At 42.5% G+C, this 17,783-nt stretch overlaps 2 protein-coding genes across 2 annotated transcripts in view; one reads left to right on the forward strand and one right to left on the reverse strand.

Moving 5' to 3' along the window:
* The window catches only part of LOC141111005 (uncharacterized), an 87,791-nt gene that overhangs the window by 55,571 nt on the left and 14,437 nt on the right, over positions 1-17,783 (reverse strand). The window lies entirely within an intron of this gene.
* ATAD3A (ATPase family AAA domain containing 3A) overlaps positions 1-17,783 on the forward strand; it is a gene marked incomplete at its 5' end in the record, with an annotated part of 141,745 nt that overhangs the window by 19,256 nt on the left and 104,706 nt on the right. Inside the window, 1 exon segment of the mRNA XM_073602890.1 lies at positions 4,107-4,176. Within this exon segment, the coding sequence (XP_073458991.1) occupies positions 4,107-4,176 (70 nt within the window).

Consider the following 17,783-nt stretch of genomic DNA (forward strand, 5'->3'; position numbering starts at 1 on the left):
CCATATAGTGATTTGTATATTGCATATATCCTATGTACTGACGGTAAGAGTCAGTTATATTGGGTGTTAGTAACGGTCTTCATTCTATAGAATTCTTCAAATGGACTATACTGCGAACATTAGATCATCCTTATATTATTGGATTTATTTTATATGAACTTTTTGATTACTGATCTTCTGTTTACATCACGTGATCAGCGGTCATTGGCTGACGGCTGATCACGTGGTAAGGGGCCGGGATCTGCCCCTTACTCTGATCAGCTTAGTCTCATTGACGCGCAGGCAGCTCATGCACAGGAGGACGTCTATTGACTTCCTCACGGCACACGCTGTAGCCGGCTTTCGACTATAGCGCAGGTGGGAAGTGGTTAGACTTTTCAGTGTCACAGTGTGACATTTCTTTCATTTCTGTGCACCTCAGCTGAGCTGTGGTATGTAGAAACACAGATGGGAGAATGAGGGAGGGTGACAAAGGTGGGGTATGGAAAAAATGCTGGCAGGCTTCAGATTTCCGTACTTCACCATAGCCCACCTAAAAGTTGCGTTTAAAAGAGACGTATGGACCAATAGTTTTGGTCATTCTTCTCTTCTGGGTCACAGGAATGCACTTACATTTGCTCTCCAGCCCGGTGCTCCTGTGAGTGCTGGAGGAGCAGAGCAGAGATCAGTGACTGACAGTCGCTGCTCTCCGTTCCAAGCTGACTGAGAACTGAGCGATCAGCTGTCGTGTGATTGGTTATTTCTGGAGCTTAGACGTGGGACAGGGGCAGCATCACACCGATGCTGTAGTATAGAGGTGCGTATAGATGTTTGTTCTATATTGTGGGGACGGAATCGCTGCAATTTCAAATCGCTGAAAAACATGGGATGCGTTTGCAATGCCATTACTTCTAATGGCAACCCAATCGCGCTGCAATGTTCATGCAGTAAATCATGCTGCAATCGCGCAACACTGTCGCCCAAAGGAAGCTCATTTTCCTTTTTGAGTGACAAGCGTAGTGGGTTGCGATCGCAGTGCGACTTACCGAGCGGCAACATCGCAAACGCCTCCCAGCAATTCCGCCCACGATCAGGTGTGAGTGAAACCTAATAGTTTGAATTTTAAGTATGAACAGAGCACATAGAACCATTGTTTTTTGTGTGCCTGTGCAGAGATCGACATTTTTTTTTCTTGTGCAGAAAAACACAGATCTCTTTACAAGTGTAAAATAGTCCTTAGTTATGAATTGGTGTGTCAGGTTAGAAAATCCAGATTTTTGGGTTTTCCCCAGAACAGGAGCAGAGGGGACCGCTTGCAATGACAAATACCAAAGTGAAGATTTCCTTCATTTTGAACAGATTTAATTTTACTTTTTGTTCTGTCTCCTGGACAGGAAATGAATTGAAATCTCCCCAAGGGACATAGGTGGCAAAAAAAACAATACTGACAGGGATTTTAACCCTTCCTTACTTTTTCCAAAACTGGGAATTTTTTTTTAGTTTTAAGCAATCGGGTATTTAAATTTAGACTCCTTTTGCCAACATTGATATAATGAAGCAAGGGCACTGAGTTAGGAAGTATTAATCACAGGCTATCTTGTTGCATTTGTCTGTACAGGTGGTTTAAGAATTGGTGTAATTAATTATTCATTCCTGGCTGAGTCAGTACTTCAAAGACCTACATTCATTTATATAGTTCAGCTTGGGCACATTCTTGGCAGATGTACTACAAAGTACATGCATTAACACACATTGTGCTAAAGGGTTAATTAATGAAGTCTGGTAGGCTAGGTTATGCACTGATTTCATATATCATCCAGGAACTCCAACAGCGGGATCTCTTCCTCATGGTTCCAGACTCTGTTTCTAAACACCTGGGGGTTTTTGGTGATTTAGCACTTTTATTGCATTCTCCATTTTTATATAATAGTTTAATGTGGGAAGGGGTGAGTTCAAGTGATCCTTTTTTGTCTAGCAAGTTATTAATGATGCACTTTTTTGTAACCGGTCAGGTTTCTTGCTCAGGCATTATACAATAAGAACTTAGGGGGTCTTGAAAGTTTGCATCTTTTATCATTTAAAGTAGTATTGAACCCTCAGCATGTTTTACATTTAACACTTTAAACACAATAAAATTAACTTTCCCCAGTAAACTATTGAAAACTCTTACCCCAGCACCTGCAGTTTACAACTTTTTGTTGCTGGTGGCTCTTGCTTTCTCAGTGTTGCTACCCTGAACTTCCAGTTTTCACAGTTAACAGTGGACAGTGCAGTTTGGAGTCAGTCTTTTAGCTTGGAGGAGGGAAGAGCAACAAAGTGCCTTGCTGTTCTAGGCTACTGGACTGTGTTTCTGTTTTCTGAAACTGGAAACATGGGGCAGTGGTCTTAGCATCAGCTTAAACTGGAACGTAGGCTTGAACTAAAAGATAAAGAAGTTGCATACCCAGTAAGGGATTAATTCAGCTGCTGAAAGAGATAAATAGACCTGAGGGTTTAAAGTGGTTCTAAAGGCAATTTTTTTTTTACCTTAATGCATTCTCTGCAATAAGGTAAAACAAAATTCTTTCAATAGTAGCTCCCCCCAGCCCCCTTAAACACTTACCCAAGTCCATTCTCATTTCAGCGCAATCTACTGCAGCTCTTCACTCCTCTTCCTGGTCTCGTGGCAGCCATTGGTGAAGAGAGAGCAGGTGGGAGGCCAAGCCACGCTGCCACAATAAAGCTACCATGACAGAGCATACACGGAAAACACCCGTTTTCCATGTATGCTCTGCTACGGTAGCTTTATCATGGCATTTTTGGAATAGGCAGAACTGTATACATTTGTGACTTGCACTATGTTAGCTCTACTTTGCACTAACCTTAATCTGTTAACAACTGTTAATAGAATTTGTACTTAACAAGAGAAAATTAAAAAAAAAATATGCATACTTTACTATGGTTTGCTATTGTGCTGTGGGCTTTTAAAGTCCCCTTAGATGGAGGGCAGGAGCTAATATATAGTAACAAGCCTGGTGATTGGTCGCTAGGATGCAGCGTGGTCCTAACAACCAATCACCTGCCGGTTAACTTGGGCAGCTCTGCCCTCCATCCAGTGCTGCTGTGCCTCCTGGCCTCTGTCCTGTTGTGAAAATGACAGTGGCAGAGGGTGGGGGAAATAGCTGACTCCTAAGTGGCGACCACCGCAGTCCAGATGGGACTTGGCCTGGATCTGGACTGCGGTCCGCCATTTAGTGATGCCTAGAGTTGCTTCTCAGATTTAACCTACTCTGCTTTCCCTAGTAATCCTCCCAGAAGGATGGTGGTGCTAAGACAGGTGATGTAGGAGGTTGTATATAATAACTATAAATACAATTCTTTTCTTTAGATTTAGGAACTGCTGACTATTGTATTTTTTAAAGGGATTTTATATGGTAACCTTGCATTGTACTGCAAGGGCTGCTTTAAAGAGACCCTGCCAGGTTCCCAAACAAATTAAAAATGCCAGTTTTCTGCAGTAGAGGTATTATATGCCAATCTCTGGCAGCCAGTGTCTTCTACTTCCCCTCTGTTACAGTGTTACAGCCTCCATCTATTTGACATGCAACACTTCCAGCAGTTTCAGATGCCTGTGTTCCTTATCAGTTGATGGTATCCCTTCCTCTGACTTCTATGTCCCTACTGAGTCCAATCATGATATAGGGGTCAGAGTGAGGAACCATAGTGGGTGGGGGCATGCACACAGGCATTTGATGCTCACATAAGTGTTTAATGGTGAAGAAATTGATGTAAACTGTAGTGCTAAATCAGAAGAAAGGTAGGAGATGCGTGCAGCTAAAGAGACAAGTATAAAACCACTTCTATTGCAGGAAGATTGGCTTTTTGCTTTCTAGGAATAAAAGATGAGTTATACTTGTCCATCGAATGGACTGTGACTTCAGTTTTCTCTTTTGTTCAAGAGCTACAGCCGCCTCTGGAATCCAACACTTCCAGGTGTGTCAGATGCCTACTCCACCGTACAGCACTGTCATTCCATCTGGTGCCCCCCTACATTACTACAGGGTGCTTTCATTTGTTCAGACTAGCAACGAGGTTGTTAAAAGTGTACATTATTTTAATTCAGTCACTAATGTGTATTCTCACTCTAGGACTGCAGGAACTGTGTTTGGAGAGGGTTTCCGTGCCTTTGTGTCAGACTGGGACAAAGTAACAGCCACAGTAAGTCCTTGATAAACTTCTGCAATGCTGTAGAATTATATAGATCCAGATGTTTGTGCAACATAACAAAGGAAGGAGTATAAAGTCTGTTGTCTAAACGAGCCTTCCTCAACCAGTGTTCTGCGGCACACTGGTGTGCCGGCAGAGGTCCTCAGGTGTACTGTGGGATCATGGGAGAGAAGGGCTGTCTGAGCCCGATCTCCTGATCCACTGATTAACTACATCGGCACTGTGAGGGAGCTTTGTCAGCCTCAAAAGTGAAAATAAAGGGAGAGGGAGTGTGCTGTGCTCTCTGCTTCTCCCTACAGTGCAGTACCCGGCTGAATGAGAAAAGGTACTGTGCTAGAACGTTTTAAAGGGCTTTATTACGTGTGTGTGTGTATGTTACTTTTAATCCTGACCCCGCCCTATTCCTGTACTATCAGAACTGCTTTTGTAGGGATTGTTTGTGATAGCAGCAAGGACTGCTGCTCCTCTGAACAGCAATCCATGCTCAGATCGCTTTTCTGAGGCATTTGGCAGGCAGTAAAGAGGCAATATGTTGCCTCTTCACCATCTGTTTTAAGCCTGTAAATGCAGCATCACTACACCGCAACTGTACAATGCACACAGTTGCGGGGTAATTGCAGTGCAGCCCCATTCAGCCTGGATATACCTCCAGCAGCAGCTACAGCATGTGTACACCCCCAGCTGCTGTCTCTGCAGCTAAAGGGGGAGAAATTGGGGTGGTAAAAACAGCTCAACCACGTGGTTTTACTTCCCCACCAACCTGACATGTGAACAAGCCCTCGGTTTACATCAAGTGCCCCATGTTTGCCAATGTGTGGGGTACCATGCTATTAAGAATTAATGGCACCTCTAAAGAGCAGAGCATTTGTCTGTGTGTCAGGAACGAGTGTGATTTTGCACAGTAATGTGAACCAAGCCTTGGACAGAGGTGCTTCAAGACTGAAAATACTTTTCAAGGGCGCCCCGACTGGAAAAAGGTTGAGAAACACTGGTCTAAAGAACTAGTGGCTGCTTAGTATGAATTTGGCAGCTTCCCAGTTTTTGCCAAAGAACAACAAAGCATCAGCCACAGATACCTTTTTTATGAAAATCTATTTTAGAATTGTTTGCAGCTCTCCAGCCACCTTGGACTGTATAATTATTTCTCCGTTATTTTTTAACAAAAGGTCCTTAAATCAGAAAGACTCTTAGTCACTAGGGATGCACCGATACCAGTTTAAGAACAAGTACTGCTAACTTTTAAATAACTTTTTTTTTTTTTTTTTTTTTTCGTGCTGTGCGATTTGAGCCTGTACAAAATGAATGGGCTGAAATCACACTGCAAAGAATTGCATTTAATTTGAACAGGAATGTGGTGTGTAATTCTTGTCTGAATCACAAGCGGTTTGCCACGCCGCTCCTGTGTGAACCCAGGCTGAAGTCACTATGACAAGCCTAGGTTCACAGAGGAGCGGTGCAGAAAACTGCATGTAATTGGCACAGGAATCCGAAACCGCATGTGGTTTGAACAGGAATCGCACAGCATTCCTGTTCAAATCACATGCAATTCCTTACAGTGCGATTTGAGCTCATTAATTTTGTGTTCATGCAAATGCTTGATACCGGTATCGGTGCAACCCTATTAGTCACCATTCACTTTAAAATCTGACTGTACAATCTCTGTAAACTATCCAATTAACATCGTATCAGAAAAGCTCTTGTACTGAATATTGTATTTGTTATTGGATCCAAAAGTGATTGCATAGTCAGATTGTACAGATTGCAGTGTGTGCGGTGAGCTTCATATGGATCCAAAACAGTAGGCATTAGTATGGAGGGAGGAGCTGTAGTCCATTGTAGGGATTTCTTTCAAGCCACAATATCTGAACAGAAAGCGCAGTATTATGCTCAGTACCCAATGTTTAATGTCACTGATGCCCTGGGTAGGCATCCATTATCATCGATCACAGCTGTATAGAGAGATCTAAGTCTCCCCTATGCCTATCTCTCCTTTCTCTTTATTTCATCTGGTTGGTGACCTTGGTGCCTAAAACCCACAAATCTGATTTTGGACAGCGAAGCTGTTAATCCACTCACTGGATCACTGGCGTGTAGGATGGCTGCTTCCATCAAAACCTAATCACATTTTTTCCAGTGGCAGTGCCTTTAAAGCAATGTTGCAGTCAAGTTGCTTTATTTCGGTGCAGCTCTTCAGCTTTGTTGTCACTAGATGGTGCTGCTGAGATAAACTTGGAACATTTTCTGCAGGTGTTGGCTGTCTGCAGTTAGTGACAATTGGTAGACATGGCGGATATTTGTGTTGCCAGGCTGAGTCTGTTTTAGACTAGTGCAATGCAGAGCTGCCTTCTAATATATCCCAATAACTGGAACAGATTCCAGGGCTTACCTTTGGTGTTGTGATTTCTTGAAGACATTAGGATGTGCAATGTTTATGTAAAAGTGCAGAGTAGTAAATAGATTTACGAAGAGGGCGCGTTTGGGGTATTCCACCTATATTGCACCTTTTAAGCTGGCCATACGTTGATCGCAGTTCATCTGGTTCAACAGAGATGAGCCAAATTTTGATCCTTGTGCATGCTCATCATACAGAAGTTTATTTACCGATCAACTTCTGTACAACCAGCCTGTGGGATTTTCCCCATTGTCAGAATACAAAGGTATAGCGGGAGGATTCCTCCATCCACATCAAGTGTGTGGAAGGAGGAATCGAGTCACTCCTAAAATCCCTATTTCTAGGGTCAAGTTGCTCATCTCTGTTCACTATTTATGTGCATCATGACTAAATGATTATGTGTACACCTCTAATTTGTTAGTAATGAAATGAGGAAGAAATACTAGTGCCATCAATGCCTTATCCATTTTTTTTTTTCATAAATCAGCTTCAGCCTAAATAGAACAGCATGTTGCAGAGGACCCTTGCTCTCGGTGAAAAAATATGGTCTCTCAGCAGAGGTCCTACGCATTCCTTTTACCAGCTGGCTGCAGACATATGGCTCTTCAGTTGGCAAAGCTCCTGCTCCCTGCTGATTAGAGAGCTGTAGCTATGTCTAAGCAGGGGGCATGTCAGACCTCTGCAAAGGGATTGCTGTTTCCACACAGAGAAAGAGTCCTACTCTGCAACTGTATTCTATAATCGCAAAATAGCCAAACTGCCCTGGGTTTAGTTCATAAAGACTTCAGTGAACTTTAGATGCTGAACCCAAGCCCCATTGAAATTTATCAGATTTTATGGGGGACTTTACACAAAAATACAAAAAACTGTGGGAGGTCCCCCAAAAAATTAATGCCAGACTCTTAAAAGGGGTGGGGGGTGGCAGTACCCACCCAAGCCTTACCAGGCCACATGCCTTCAACATAGAGGAGGGGTGCCTTGCTAGGGGGCGAAGCATCTTTTTCCCCATGTTGATGAGGACAAGGGCCTCATCTCTACAACCCCAGCCAGTGGTTGTGGGGAGCTTATTGGAATCTGGAACACCCCTTTAATAATAAGTGGTCCCCCAGATAAAGCCCTCCCACTGGGGGGGGGGGGGGGTTGGCACCATTCCTTTGCCTACTCCTTCCCACAAAGTGTAACCTAGAAATAGAACACTCAAACGTTTAAGCTTAACCGACTCCTGAGGCACAGAGAAACACACATGGATTTCTTCAGAATAACAAAAGCAGACAGTATCCACAATGACGAAATAAAGGATACCAGGTACAAAAGAGGATACCATTCCACTGACTGAGTAAAAATAACAATCATATCAAAGGCCTGTGCATGCACCTCCATCAGCCAGGGTACACCCGAGGCATCCACCGCAAACAACAGGGAGCAACGATCTCCATTTAAAGCATTATATGCCTATTACCCCTGCAGAGGTACCAGGAGTCGGTGAGTAGGAAATCAGAAGGGGGAGCACAAAAGTCACCTGGCAACATTTTAAGCACTAAAGTCACCCCTGGGAGATCCTGACCTGATGCAGACATAAGCTTATGGGACTATTGTACACCATTTTGATTTAATTACTGTAGCATATGCTGGGTCCAGGCTTCACCATATGAATTGTAATGTACCCACATGGTTTACACTTTATGCTTGATTTATGTAAACATGTGGATGTGTTTGATGCAGATATAAGCCTATGGGACTATTATACATCACTCTGATATATCCACTGTAGCATACGCTGTGTTCCAGCCTTACTGTATGACTTATATTGCACCTGCGTGGTTGATATAATTTAGAGTGTACCTAACTGGTTGACTGCTTGCATTTGTTCTATATAGTTGGCACAGTGCATATTAATATATACAGAGTGGGACATCTCTGTCAATAGACTGTACCAACTTAGGCAATCTACATATATATCACTCTTCCTTACTTTTTATTATTTATTATTAATTTTTTCTATACATTTTTTCTTATACATACAATAAAAATACTCAACCATATTTTATTGTTTAGGGATCCTAGGATTCCCCTTACCCATTCCTTACCAGTCACTGGGGCATTCCTCTTACCTACTGACTGTGATGATATGAGCATTGGTGTGTAATTCTATAACTGTACTATTATAAAACTACCTTTTGTGGTTTTCCCTAATATGCATTAGCATTTAGGTTTTCTGGGTAGCGCCAATCAACCCATCTCACTTGTTAGTTTATTTAGGGTAGCAGAGTACCCTCTGTGAGTGCTCTGTGTAGGGGAGGCAGCAACCTGTTCTCTTACCATATAGGCCCATCCTAAGCGCAGTTTTTCTACATGTTACTGTGTATCATTCTCAAAGTCTACAATCAAGAGAAGACTTCACAAGAACAAATACGGAGGGTTCACCACAAGGTGCAAACCATTCATAGGCCTGAAGAATAGAAAATCCAAATAAGACTTTTGCCAAAAAAACATCTAAAAAGCCAGACCAGTTCTGGAAAAGCATTCTTTGGACGGATGAAACTAAGGTTAAACTGTACCAGAATGATGGGAAGAAAAAAGTGTGGAGAAGGCTTGGAACCGCTCATGATCCAAAGCACACAAAGTCATCTGTAAAACATGCTGGAGGCAGTGTGATGGCATGGGCATGCAGTTGTTTACATACCCTGGCAGAATTTATGATTTCTTGGCCATTTTTCGGAGCATATGAATGATAACACAGACTTTTCTTTCACTTATGGTTAGTGTTTGGCTGAAGCCAGTTATTATCAATCAACTGTGTTTACTCTTTTTAAATCAACAGAACCTACACAAATGACCCTGATCAAAAGTTTAAATACCCCAGTTCTTAATACCGTGTATTGCCCCCTTTAACATCAATGACAGCTTGAAGTCTTTTGTGGTATTTATGGATGAGGCTCTTTATCTTCTCAGATGGTAAAGCTGCCCATTCCTCTTGGCAAAGCCTCCAGTTCCTGTAAATTCTTGGGCTGTCTTGCATGAACTGCACGTTTGAGATCTCCCCAGAGTGGCTCAATGATTTTGAGGTCAGGAGACTGAGATGGCTACTCCAGAACCTTCACTTTTATTCTGCTGTAGCCAATGACAGGTCGACTTGGCCTTGTGTTTTGGATCATTGTCATGTTGGAATGTCCAAGTACGTCCCATGCGCAGCTTCCTGGCTGATGAATGCAAATGTTCCTCCAGTATCTTTTGATAACTTACTGCATTCATCTTGCCATCAATTTTCACCAAATTTCCTGTGCCTTTTTGTAGCTCACACATCCCCAAAACACTTTGTGTTTCACAGTAGGAATGGTGTACCTTTCATCATAGGCCTTGTTGACTCCTCTCCAAATGTAGTGTTTATGGTTGTGGCCAAAAAGCTAAATTTTGGTCTCATCACTCCAAATGACTTTGTGCCAGAAGATTTGAGGCTTGTCTCTGTGCTGTTTGGCGTATTGTAAGTGGGATACTTTGGCATTTGCGTAGTAATGGCTTTCTTCTGGTGACTCGACCATGCAGCCCACCTTTCTTCAAGTGCCTCCTTATTGTGCATCTTGAAACAGCCACACCACATATTTTCAGAGGCCTGTATTTCACCTGAAGTTATTTGTGGGTTTTTCTTTGCATCCCGAACAATCTTCCTGGCCGTTGTGGCTGAAATTTTAGTTGGTCTACCTGACCGTGGTTTGGTCAGAACCCCTCATTTTCCATTTCTTGATTAGAGTTTGAACACTACTGATTGGCAATCTCAATTCCTTGGATATCTTTTTATATCTCTTTCCTGTTTTATACAGTTCAGCTACCTTTCCCCTCAGATCCTTTGACAATTCTTTTGTTTTCCCCATGACTCAGAATCCAGAAACGTCAGTGCAGCACTGGATGAAAGATGCAAGGGTCTGTCAGGAGTCCAGAAACTCATTGACCTTTTTATACACACACACTAATTACAAGCACACAGATCACAGGTGAGGATGGTTACCTTTTAATAGCCATTCAAACCCCTTTGTGTCAACTTGTGTGCATGTTATCAGGCCAAAATCACCAGGGTATGTAAACTTTGGATCAGGGTCATTTGGGTAATTTCTTTTGTCATTATGATTTAAAAAGAGTGTAAACAGTTGATTGATAATAAATGGCTTCTACCCAACACTAACCATGAGTGAAAGAAAAGTTTTTGTGTTATTCATATTCTCTGAAAAATGGCCAATAAATCATAAATTCTGCCAGGGTATGTAAACTTATGAGCACAACTGTACATGGCTTTCAGTGGCATTGGGTCATTGGTGTTTATTGATGATATGACATAAGACAGAAGCAGCTGGATAAATTCTCCAATGTTTAGTAGGGGTGCACCGAATTGAAATTTTGGTGCCGAAACCGATACCGAAAATGAAGGATGCACTAGACCGAAAACCGATACCGAAAATGACAGATTTTAACCACTTGACAACTGGGCACTTAAACCCCCTTCCTAACCAGACCAATTTTCAGCTTTTGGTGCTCTCACATTTTGAATGACAATTACTCAGTCATGCAACACTGTATCTATATGAAATTTTTGTCCTTTTTTTTCACACAAATGGAGCTTTCTTTTGGTGGTATTTAATCACCGGTGGGTTCTTTATTTTTTTGCGCCGTAAAAGAAAAAAGACCGAAAAATCTGTAAAAAAAATACATTTTTCTTCATTTCTGTTATAATATTTTTCAAATTAGTAATTTTTCTTCATATATTTTGGCCAAAATTTATAGCGCTACATATCTTTGGTAAAAATAACCCAAATCGGTGGATATTATTTGGTCTTTTTGAAAGTTATAGAGTCCAAGAGCTATGGTGCGAATATCTGAAAATTGATCACACCTGAAGTACTGACGGCCTATCTAATTTCTTGAGACCCTAATATGCCAGGAAAGTACAAATACCCCCCAAATGACCCCTTTTTGGAAAGAAGACATTCCAAGGTATTTAGAAAGATGCATGGTGAGTTTTTTGAAGTTGTCATTTTTTCCCACAATTCTTTGCAAAATCAAGGTTTTTTTTTTACTTTTTTTTTTTCCACAAAATTGTCATATTAGCAGGTTATTTCTCACACACCGCATATGCATACCACAAATTACACCCCAAAAACACATTCTGCTATTACTCCCGAGTACGGCGATACCACATGTGTGAGACTTTTACACAGCGTGGCCACATACAGAGGCTCAACATGCAGGGGAGCACCTTCAGGCGTTCTGGAGCACCCAGGCCAATTCTGACATTTGTCTCCTACATGTAAAAATCATCATTTATTAGCTAGAAAATTACATAGAACCCCAAAACATTATATATGTTTTTTTAGCAAAGACCCTAGAGAATACAATGGCGGTCGTTGCAACTTTTTGTCTTGCACGGTATTTGCGCAGCAATTTTTTTAACGCCTTTTTTTTGGAAAAAAACTGTTTTGTGCTTTACAAAAACCAAAACAGTAAAGTTAGCCCAATGTTTTTGCATAATGTGAAAGATGAAGTTACGCCGAGTAAATAGATACCCAACATGTCACCTTTCAAAATTGCACGCGCTTGTGGAATGGCGCCAAACTTTGCTACTCAAAAATCCCCATAGGCGACGCTTTAAAATTTTTTACTGGTTACATGTTTTGAGTTACAGAGGAGGTCTAGGGCCAAAATTATTGCTCTCGCTCTACCGATTGCAGCGATACCTCACATGTGTGGTTTGAACACCGTTTTCATATGTGGGCGGGACTTACGTATGCGTTCGCTTCTGCATGCGAGCACACAGGGACAGGGGCGCTTTAAAAAAATTTTTTTTTTTTATTTATTGTTCATTTTACTTTATTTATCTTAGTTTGATGCTTTTTTCCAAAAAAAAAAAAAAATTTTGACCACTTTTATTCCTATTACAAGGAATGTAAACATCCTTGTAATAGAAATATGGCATGACAGGTCCTCTTTACAGTGAGATATGGGGTCAATAAGACCCCACATCTCACCTCTAGGCTGGGAAGCCTGAAATTAAAAAAAAAACGATCCTGGCTTCGATCGTAGCGGTGAGTCGGTAGAAGCGGGGACATCCCCTCTCGCCTCCCGTAAGAACGATCAAGCAGTGGAACAGCCGCTATGATCATTCTTCTGGTGTAGGGAATCGCCGGCTGAAAAAGCTGATATCTGAATGATGCCTGTAGCTGCAGGCATCATTCAGATATCCCCACACAAAGTCAAGGACGGTGTATGACGGCCGGCGGGTGGGAAGTGGTTAAAACGCATTTTTTTTTTTTTAACACAAAGTTGTCCATTTATACAATATTTCTACCACATAACATTTACATACCAAAAATGACACCCCAAAATAGATTCTCCTACTCCTCCTGAGTACGGCAATACCACATGTGTGAGACCTCCACAGCCTGGCCACATACAGAGGCCGAGTACAGCCGAGCATGGCTCGGTATGGCGTGGTATGGTGGGGTATGTCGGAGTATGGCGGGTAATGTGGGGCTTTGCAGAGTAATGTGGGGTATTCCAGGGTAATGTGGGGCTTTGCAGAGTAGTAGGGATGGCTGAGCATGGATGGATGGATGGATGTCTCTGTGCAGCGCTGTGGGCACTACACATCCAGCCCACAGCGCTGCAGCCATCCATCCATCCCCCTCTCCGCTCACAGTGTACCGATCGGTACACAGGAGGGGAGGAGAGGAACCGGCGTCATCAGATGACGGCGGTCTGTTTACATGTGATCACGCCTTTCAAATGACGGCGCGATCACATGGTAAACGGCCGCGATCAGCGGCCATTTACCGGGATCCGTGATGCGCCGGGTCCTCCGGACCCGGCGGTCACGGATGTGTTCGGGTGCGCGCCCCAGGGGGCGCGCGAGAGGGGAATTCTGGGAGGACGTCATAGTACGCCCTCCCAGTTATCCAACCGCCCTGCAGCCGTCATTCGGCTATGGGCCGGTTGGTAAGTGGTTAAAAAATATTTAGATTTTTATATAGAATTGTATTTAACTTTTTAATAATATCATCAATTTAAATTAATATGAATTTATTGTTTGCCATTAATGGGACTTTTAGTGCAAGAAAGGTCAAGAAAAATGCAGTCTCTAACCATCTCTTGTATCATGCCTGCAGTCTCTAACTTAAACTTACTGCTCGGTGCACCTCTAGCAGATATGATCCAGGCGATCAATGCAGCCTCACCAGTGTCCATCAAATGCAGCCTGCCCTTCATATGCAGCCTCACCAGTGCCCGTCATATGCAGCCTCACCAGTGCCCGTCATATGCAGCCTCACCAGTGCCCGTCATATGCAGCCTGCCTGTGCCCAACAACCTCACCAGTGCCCATCATATGCAGCCTACCTGTGCCCAACAACCTCACCAGTGCCCATCATATGCAGCCTGCCTGTGCCCAACAGCTTCACACGTGTCCATCATAAGCAGCATGCCTATGCCCGGATCAGTGTGGCGATCTCAGTGTGTCACGGAACAGGGTTTGTATTGCCCGGGTCACAGTAACAATGTCCTGCCTCCTGTGATCACGTGACACTGATTCAATGTCCCGCCATTGGATCAGTGTGCCGTCTATCACAGGAGGCGGGACATTGTCACTACCGCCCGGACAATTCAGCTCCGTGACACACGGAGATCGCGGCAAGGCATGAGTGGAGGACTGGGGCGGGCCAGGTTGACACTACCGAAATGGGTGGCACCCGGGGCGGACTCCGCCCACTTTCGGTATCAGCTGTTTTTTGCTATCGGCCAAATGAAAAAACACAGTTTTCGGACAATAATTTTCGGCAGGCTGAAAAATTTCGGTGCACCTCCTAGTGTTTAGAGATATGCTGTCAGCCCAAATGCAGCAAAGTTGATTGGACGGTGCTTCACAGTACAGATGGACAATGATCCAAAACAACCCAGGAGCTTTTGAAGGAAAAGAAGTGAAATATTCTGCAATGGCCGAGTCAATCACCTGATCTCAACTTAATTGAGCATGCATTTCACTTACTGAAGGCAAAACTAAAAGCAAAAAGACCCACAAAGAACAACTGAAGACAGCTGCAGTTAGAGGCAAAACATCATAAAGGAGGAATCCCAGTCTTTGGTAACGTTCGTGGGTTCTAGACTTCAGGCAGTCATTGCCAGCAAAGGATTTTTAACAAAATATTAAAAATTAACATTTAACATTTTATTTATGATTATATTCATTTGACCAATTACATTTGAGCCCCTGGGTTAAAGGGGGAATAGGAGGGGGGCTATGAAGGTGCTAAACTGCATGTTTCCAATTCCTCGTTTATCTCTATATATCCAGAATACTTCCCTCTTGCATAATAGGGAAAATCTCTAATTTGCAGTCAAGGTTCCTTTAGGGATGGTCTCTATAGCAAATACTTAAAGGCATTTAATATCATCATTATGCATACAATGAAAATGTTGTGGAACGCTATGTTCATCACATGCTTTTTTGATGAATCTACGGTGATCACCGATTCTTGCACGTATGGTGTGATCCACATATAAAAGGCTGCAGGGACACCGTAGAACATATATAACAAAATCAGCAGAGCATGTGATGAATTGTTTAATTATATAAGTTTTACCTATTGCAATGATGATCTTATTGCTGCCATGATTTGCCAACAAATCATGTTCCGGACTAGATAGGGGGCCACACACTGAATCAAATGATGACATGCTCCAGATTCTGGAAGAACTCTGGGAAGAGGGCCATACAGAGGGACACATCCCAACACCATTTCTAGAACCATCAGTCCACATACTACTTTTAGACCAAAATCTACGTTTTTCCCAACACATTCAAAGGGTCCCTACGTAGAGACCTACTTTCAGGCTGTTTATAAAGACCTTTTAGCACTTGCGACACCCTTAACACTAACCGATATCATAACTTAACAAGAGAAGAAAGCCGGGCCTTAAAAGATCTGACAGCCAATACTGATTTTATCAGACAAGCCAATAAGGGTGGGAGCTTATTTGTGCAGAACAGAGTAGATGACATTAAAGAGGTGAGTCGGCTGCTAGCCGACACCGATACCTATCTTAAATTGGCAGCTGAGCCTCTCCCCAGATATCAATTAGAATTCAAAATCTTGGTCTACGAGGCTTGGGAAAACAGAGTGCTTAACAAAAAGGAAAGACAATTCCTGTTTCCATCTGAGTGTAGCACACTGTATTTTTACCATCTCCCGAAAGTACACAAGTCTTTGATGGATACTCCGGGAAGACCAATAGTGGCTAGTACCAGTAGCTTTACTAATGGCTCATCAATGGTTTGCCAACTCCCATCTTATATTAGAGACTCAAGTCAAGTTATTGATGTCCTCCAACATTATACTTGGGAAGAGGGATATATGTGGGCATCACTTGATGTTGCATCTTTGTATATCTATATCCCATGAGGTAGGCCTTATAGCCATACAACATTTCCTCACCCAGAATGGAGACCTCAATTCCTTGCGGTCACAATTTAATTAAATCAACTGAATTCTGCTTAAGACACAATTACTTCACATTTTTCGAACAGTTTTATTTACAATGTAGGGGCACAGCCATGGGAGCAAATTTTGCTCCAGTGTACGCCAACCTAACGATGGGCTACTGGGAGGGGGGATACATCCGGGCCAACAACCCATTCACTGAGCACATTGTGTTTCTCGATAGATACATTGACAACATCCTGCTCGTTTGGAGGGGTGGCCCGGATATGTTCCCCTCCTTCGTAGCTCATTGCAATGCCAATCCCTTTTGGTTTTACCTTTACACATGTATTCGATTCCAACGAGTTGGTGTTTTTGGATTTGGTGTTGACCCATGATATTAGTGGGATTGTTACCAAGAATCATGTTAAGCCCACTAATGGGAATTCCTACCCGCGTTTTAACAGTTGCCACCATCCCATATGGAAACCGGACATTCCTAGGGGACAGTTTATTAGACTGAGGAGAAATTGTTCAAGGGTGGATGACTATGTCACACAGGGTGGCTCGATGATACAAAATTTTGAGGACAAGGGATATCCACGGGTCTTGGTTCTAGATGCTTTCTTGTCACATATGAATCCTCCCTCTAAAAAGAATATTTCAGCTGAAACGAATGACAATTATACAGTCAGATTTGTGTCAACTTTTAACGTCAGTCTCCAGAATAATAAAAAGAATAAGATTTTACTATTAGACCAGCGTCTGGCTACTGAGTTACCAAAAGCCCCCCAAGTAACCTTCAGAAGAGCTCAGACCATGAAAAACATATTGGCACCAAGCAAAATGACAAATAAGTCCACCAGATCCCCTCTAGACATCAGATCATATTTCGATAACAGGACAGGCATTTTTCAGTGCAAAAAAAGAGGATGCTGGACCAGTCAATTTATCACTCATGGCAGCAATAAGATCATCAATAATATAGGTAAAACTTTTATAATTAAACAATTCATCACATGCTCTACTGATTTTATCATATATGCTTTACGGTGTCCCTGCGGCCTTTTATACGTGGGTCAAACCATACGTGCTTTACACGTAAAAATCGGTGTGTACACGCACACAGGCAGCCCACCCACTTTTACACTGATCTCGGCCATTTTCAGAGGAAACGCCACTTCTCTGTTCTCCCTCTGAGAACTGAATTTCTCAGTTTAAAAACCCGGCTGCAGAGAAGATAATTTTTCTCTGAGAACTGAATTGAGAAAAAAACTTCTCAGTTTTCTAAACGTACACCTTAGTGTTTATGTGGTGAAACTTCCCTCATTTACACACCAAAGTGTATTCCTTTGATCTAAAGGGCAAATTGTTACAATGTTTATACTTAAGTTCCACTGCTAAAGAATGTTGTGATTCTTGGCAGACTGCCTGGTTTTTATCAGCGAATGAGATTTCTCCTTTAAATCCCTAGGTCTGCCCATCAGTGCCACAGCAGTTGCTTTAGCTTCCATTATGGTAAAGGTGGACATGATGGTTTATTCTGTGGCGTTTGTGAGAGACCTAGAAGCCATACAGTGACTGGGTTAACGACAGTCCGCCCATAGCTGAATTATCCTTTTTGGACAGACTGACATTTTTATTGGCATACCCCTTACAAAAGGCTGTGTACACATTGGTATGTATTAATCCTGGCTTGTAAATGTTAACTAAAGAGCATCATATTTAGCAGGCATTTGACAGATTAT

The sequence above is a fragment of the Aquarana catesbeiana genome, linkage group LG10 (assembly GCF_042186555.1).
Source record: "Aquarana catesbeiana isolate 2022-GZ linkage group LG10, ASM4218655v1, whole genome shotgun sequence".
Classification (NCBI taxonomy): domain Eukaryota; kingdom Metazoa; phylum Chordata; class Amphibia; order Anura; family Ranidae; genus Aquarana; species Aquarana catesbeiana.